General features: G+C 38.9%; 1 protein-coding gene across 3 annotated transcripts in view; it reads left to right on the forward strand.

The window, feature by feature from the left end:
• Nucleotides 1-6148, forward strand: part of LOC106515495 (cGMP-inhibited 3',5'-cyclic phosphodiesterase A) — a 55867-nt gene extending 49719 nt beyond the window's left edge. For 2 of the 3 annotated variants that reach the window (XM_014005325.1, XM_014005327.1), the window contains 2 exons: nt 2156-2432; nt 3394-6148. In XM_014005325.1, coding sequence (XP_013860779.1) covers nt 2156-2432; nt 3394-3710 — 594 coding nt within the window. In that variant the 3' untranslated portion in view covers nt 3711-6148. The remainder of the gene's footprint in view (nt 1-2155; nt 2433-3393) is intronic. The other variant, XM_014005326.1, reaches the window with a different exon arrangement.
• The last annotated feature ends 30 nt before the right edge of the window (nt 6149-6178 follow it).

The following is a 6178-nucleotide window of genomic DNA, read 5'->3' on the forward strand; positions in this document are numbered from 1 at the left end:
AAACCATGCTGAGGAGCAAAACAACAGGTGGAGACCAGAAACGCCTTTCGGGACCATAAAACGCTCCTGAGGCGTGTCTTTAAGCCGAACTTTCTCATGGCAGCCACACCCCCACCCACTCACCCATGACTCCTGCAGGCTCTCAGGTGAAAGTGAAACTTAAACTGTCTGCTGAGCTCTCAACATTAGTTTCTCCCTCAGTGAAGCACTTTTCAGATTCAAAATACCTTTGAGGAAATGAATTTTCAAATGCCAAGTAAACTGCATCATAGCACACGCGCGAAACAACCCACTCCTGCGCGCGTGAACCCCCCCACACACACACACACACACACACCCCGTGCACCGAAATGGGCGAGACAGAAGTGGAAGGTGGTTCTTAAAGAGACAGAGGCCAATTTCAAGGCATTTAGAAGAGGAAGTGATGAGAAGATGTTTATTTTCTATTTAAACATAAAAACAGCATTTTAATAACAACTAAAGGTGACAGATATTTTTTAATGGTATAGTATTTAAATGTATGCCTGAGAAACACATAATATTTCCCCTTTAAAAGAAAAAGTCTGCAACAGTAATTTCTCATTTCCTCTGAAATATTTGCATTTAGCTTTGTTTGTAAATAATTAGACACACAAAACCATTAGACATCTCGAGGTTTAAGAAACAAAATGACTCAGTGTTTGTGAAATGATGTCAGCAGTCTAATATTTTGAATTTATGTGAATATTTTCGTTTCAGGTTTATTTTGACAGTTTGGCGTGCAAACACACAGACTGTAGATTTGCTGTGTGAATTCTCCTCAGTCTCATTTGAATCTACAGATTAGCCACAGTTTGACGTGATCTTTCTCTATTTGCAGTCTTCTTGACCTAGTTTCAGGAGTCTGAGCCCAGAGGCTGTGTATCTGGGACTCTCTGTGCCTGACAGCTGAGTTCTTACTTCACTGTGGATGTATTCTAAATGTATTAATCATATGTTTGATACTGTGCACTTCATATAAAAACGTAGAGTCAATTTTGTTACCATGTATTTCTTGCAAATAATTTAATTAGATATTTTCAGAATAACGGTCTGAACTATGAAGTGTTAGATAAGACTAATTTAGACTGCAAACAAACAAAATCTTGTTTTTAATTATCCTAATAAGCTTTATATTACTCGAAACTGGTCAAAAGGTAAAATAGACTTATGCACAATCTCATGCAACATCACAKACTCTGTAAAAAATGAAATGTTGGATTTACTTAACCATGTTATGTTACCTGGTTCCACTTAACTGAGTTGAGTAAATTCAAAGCAATATACCAGTTTTTAACCAAAGAACATGAGTATGGTGCTTTGCATTTACTCAACTCAGTTAAGTGGAACCAGGTAACATAACGTGGTTAAGTAAATTGACAATTGTTGACATACATCAAATAATTTCTTTCTGAAGTTTGGCTAAAATTCAACCAGGCAAACAGTGTTGACACCAACATTTAATCTCAAAGTTTTAGACAAAGATCTTACACAAAGACAGGATTCTCACCCCCAAACACGCTACATTTTACAACAATATCTGTAACACTGACCGGATCATTTTATTTGGTTTTCTAATGTCAATTTACTTGGGTTGATTCTAAAAGTAACTTGTACATCTAATGTATATTTCCTCAAAATTTCATTTTAAATGAGTCTGGTGCATCATGAGAACACAGATTAGACTGAACAACTAATGGAAAATCTTGCACAATTTATTAATCAGTGTCTGTTTAAAATCAGTCTCAGCTCCTACCACAGCCCATTTTAATTCAATATTTGTAAAACTGACAGCATTTTAGTCTGTTTGGGGTTTTTTTTTATGTTCTGGTCGCTGCAGCAGCCATCTCGAATAGAATTTACCTCAAAAGTTATTAAGTTTTTTATGAATTAGTTCAGATTTTCATGAGCTATGGTAACATGGAGATTGGTGGCAAACAAACAGACACGAAACAATTATCATCCACCTTTCCCAGTGGGCAATAATAACATAATTTAAATGGTATTTATGTGCAGTGCTGTGTGGTTAATCAAGATGCTTTGTGTCCAGAGAAAATATTGTCTTTATGATAGTTATATAAACTGTATGAGGTCATCTCAGTACCTTGTTTAAGATGACAGTTTTATGTTCCACCAGGGTGACGAAGAAGCAGCCCTGGGCCTTCCTATCAGTCCATTCATGGACCGGTCYGCCCCGCAGCTCGCCAAGCTGCAGGAATCCTTCATCAATCACATAGTGGGCCCTCTGTGCTCCTCCTACGACACTGCTGCTCTCATGCCGGGGCGCTGGGTCGACCCATCCGACCAGTTGGATCCAGAGGTAGGAACAGAGGGACAAGACACAGAACAAGAAGAAGAAGAAGAAGAAGAGAACACAGTGGACGAGGAAGCCTCCACAGGTTCTGACGCCTCCCGTATGTCAGTCTTGTCATTTTACTATTCTATTAAGCTTTCATCTGTCTAGTTTATATCTTTAATACTTCTGGGTTTAACGCTCAGGTGTTTGCAACAAGATGGTCCAACAAAGGATGTAAGTGGTAAATAGACTTCTTCTACATATTTTTAATCTGCCCAAAAGCAGTCAGGGAGGAGGAAACTGCACAATAATTGTGTAATTGAGTTCATTAGCCATCCTCTGAACAAATTAAARCATGTAAGGCCATGTTTTGGCAGGCTACACTTCCACCATGTTTTAAAACCTAATCTTAAAGTTGCAGTATAACAGCTAGTCAATCTAAACATTGTTTTTGTTAACAAAACCATTTCTGGCATGGTGTTTCTAAACTAAGGTAGTAATAAAGGTTGTAAAACTTTGTAATCAATCTGAATTGTCTTTCGTGCTATAATTGGCAATTTGAATTGGCACTTTTTTTCAATCCACAAAACTCAAATTTATGGCWATGGCCACCACAGAGGTGTGGAAGTGAACAGTGGACAGAGCCATAACCACTTGAGTTATTCGCCTTTTTTGTTMCTTTTTATCACTGGTGCAAATGTAGACATTATGGGGACCGTTTTTAGTTAAAGGATCAGAAGCATTTTCTTGGCTTGATAGAAACTCTCAAATGGAATAAAAGGATCAGTTTAGTCCTCCATTGTTTTTTTAATGTTAAATGTTGGGCAAATTAAAAGTGTATCCAAACTATATTTCCAAGTACCACTGAGAACAAAGTAAAAATCTGACATGAAAAGAGTTTTTTTTTTGTTTGTTTGTTCTTTTTCTCTCGACATTTTTAATGAATTCAATAAACAAGTGATTCAGTAAATAGTTTGGCGGCTAAATTCCTAAGAAACCGGATCGTTCTCGTATTTAACTTGGTAAATCTTGAAGGTTTTCCGAAGTACTTACGTAACGATTGCCCTTTTGTCTTGCAGAGCAGCAAGAAATGAAAAAGGTGCACAGGAGGAAGGTGTTTTGTCAGATCACGCAGCACCTTTTGGAAAACCACGAGATGTGGAAACGTGTGATTGCAGCGGAGGCCTCCGAGGAGGCTCAGGAACAAAGGCCCAACTGCTTAGGCAACCCCTCGGATCCAATCACAGCGATCAAAGAGGAGGAAGAGGAGCAGGCTAGCAAAGAGGAAGAAGAGTCGGGAGACGACCTTGACGAAAGGGAAGAAGTGTCAGCTTTGGAAGAAGAGGAAATCCTCCCACAATCAGAGACTTCAGGAGAAAAAGAAGATCCTGAATGAGATTACAAACGTTGACTTCTTAAACCAGGAATCTGACCTTTGTTTAAAAATATTTTGCTTATACTTTCCGAACTTAAACTCTTTTTATGGTAGCCAGCACATCACTTTGACACAACACTGTAGAAGATGTTTTGGGTGAAACGTGCCTAACTAAAACAGGGTTGGAGGACTGGGAGGTACAATAAAAAGAAGAAAGACGAGCAAAAGAAGAAGAAGAAGAAGAAACAGATAAAAAATGAAAACAGACTGAGTTTGTCTCTAATTTTAGGTTTATTTTAATTTGGATCTGGTGCCCTGTCCTAACCCAGACCAACCACACTGATCTGCAGATTTGCTCCACCAGTTATTGGCATTCAGTTAACTCCCACCCCCCAAAAACCCTACATGCAGCTTCTCACACGATCAACTTTCAATACAGCTGAGSATGTGCAGCTAACTCATTCTTTAGGACGATGGTAGGAAAATCAGGGTAAATTTGTAGCAGTGTAGATTAAATAAGGAGGCCGAGGAGTCCACGGTAGTTCAAAAACCCCTTCCACCAGTCTGTTGAACACACTCAGATCCACAGCAGACAAGTTCGAAGAAGAAGCCTGTTGCTCAAAATGCTTTATTCTCAGAGAAGGAAGACTTAAAAAAAGTATTTCACACGAAAAACATTTGAAGTCATTTTCTTTGCTTTTCTGTTCCTCAGACTCCGCAGCACACCTCCACGTTTCAAAGCTGCACAACTCAGGAAGGCAGAAATACAAAGGACTTTCAGTGTCCTYGTTGTTTTGCATGTTGCTGCTTCTTCCTTTCTTTTGTTAGTTCTCTGAGACATCTGTTTTTGTTGTCAACAGTGCGGTCCTCTTTGTACAACACAAAAAAGACAAAAGGTGAAGCATACAGTCATGGGAAAAAGGAAGTCCATAATTATAGGGTTTTACGTATCAGGATAATAAAAGTGGTCTGTCTTTGCCAAATTCTAAAGGTGATCAAACCTAACTTCAAGTAAACGAAAAGACAACAGATTCCACCATGTCATTGGTTATTACACAGAAACAAATGCAAACATTGTGTGAAAAACTGTACGTCTCATGGTGGAACAGCTTATACAACCACTTTCAGWAGCAATAACTTGAATGAGTTTTTTGTTTCAGTTTATTGAGGTTTTAGGACATTTATTTCTGCACAGAGGTGCATCATTTGAACTGGTCACACGTTGCTACATTATTGCTTCTTATTTTTCAGCAATTCTGTTGAAGATTTTCTGCTTTGTTAAGATTATTGCCCTGTTTTGTGACATAGTTTGGACCAAAGCTTCAGCTGTTGGACAGATGGACTCATGCTTGGCATTGGAATATTTTGGTACAGAAGAGTTTATGGTCGACTTTTATAAATGCAAGGTACCCCAGGTTCTGTAGCTACAAAACAAGCCTTCAGTCATTAACCCTCCACCACTGTGCTTAACTGTTGGTATGAGGTTCTAGTGCTGATATACTGCGTTAATGTTGCCTAACATTGACACCATCTGAAAAAGGACTTTGTGATTTCTTTGAGCATTGCACTGTCTGATCTCAGGTTGACTTTGCTGGAACGTTCACTCCTGGAAAGATGGTAAGCCATCTTAAGTGCTTTCTCTTGTGAATTATCTTTCTCTCTGTCRGATGATGGAAACTCTATTGGAATTGACGTTTTTCCCAGATTAATAAGCAGCACCAGTTGTGTTTTTTAACAGTCARCCAATGTTATTCATCTTTATGTTAACATACACCTTTATGCTTCAGAGCAGGTTAGTAAAAATCACACTAATGACATCCAATGTGTTTGATCAGAAGCACCTGGGGCCTCATGTACCAAAGCTTTCACAGCTTTCATAGAGGAAGTTGGTGAAGGGACAGATGCAAATACTGCATGTGCACAAAAATATTCAGATTTATTAAACTGTGCACAAGCATGTTTCTGTGCACCTTTACTTCAACCAACCCCACAAATATGGACCTGAGCGCAGGTGAAAACCCCTTTCCCCTGACGTGCCTTGAAGTAAATAGGCAAATAGATGCTTTAATGTAAATGATCTGTACAATCAAAAATAAGGTCTACATGCAGGGAAATGAGGAATTTATTGTAATGTGAATCAGAGACGCTCTTAAATAAGTGCTTGGGGAACATAAAACATATTTKACACACTGTCCTCTGGTATTTTTGCCGTGAGCAAAGAGGAGTGACAGATTGTGTGAAGCTGCAGTTGTCAGAGCAGCGCACACCTGCAGAAGAAGCGAAAAGATGAAACTGTCACATATAACGGTGGGAGTAAAATAATGATGGCTCAAGGCCTCTTATCCGATACTATTGGAGACAGTTTACTGTACACGGATTACATTGTTGTAAGACTATATTCTCCCAGTATTTCACAGGCTTGTTTAAATGTTGTGCAGCAAACTTTAAAGGAGCTTCAACATGCTGTTTCTTCAGCAGTGGAGTCTTGC

This window comes from Austrofundulus limnaeus, unplaced genomic scaffold (assembly GCF_001266775.1).
Source record: "Austrofundulus limnaeus strain Quisiro unplaced genomic scaffold, Austrofundulus_limnaeus-1.0 Scaffold29, whole genome shotgun sequence".
Taxonomy (NCBI): Eukaryota; Metazoa; Chordata; class Actinopteri; order Cyprinodontiformes; family Rivulidae; genus Austrofundulus; species Austrofundulus limnaeus.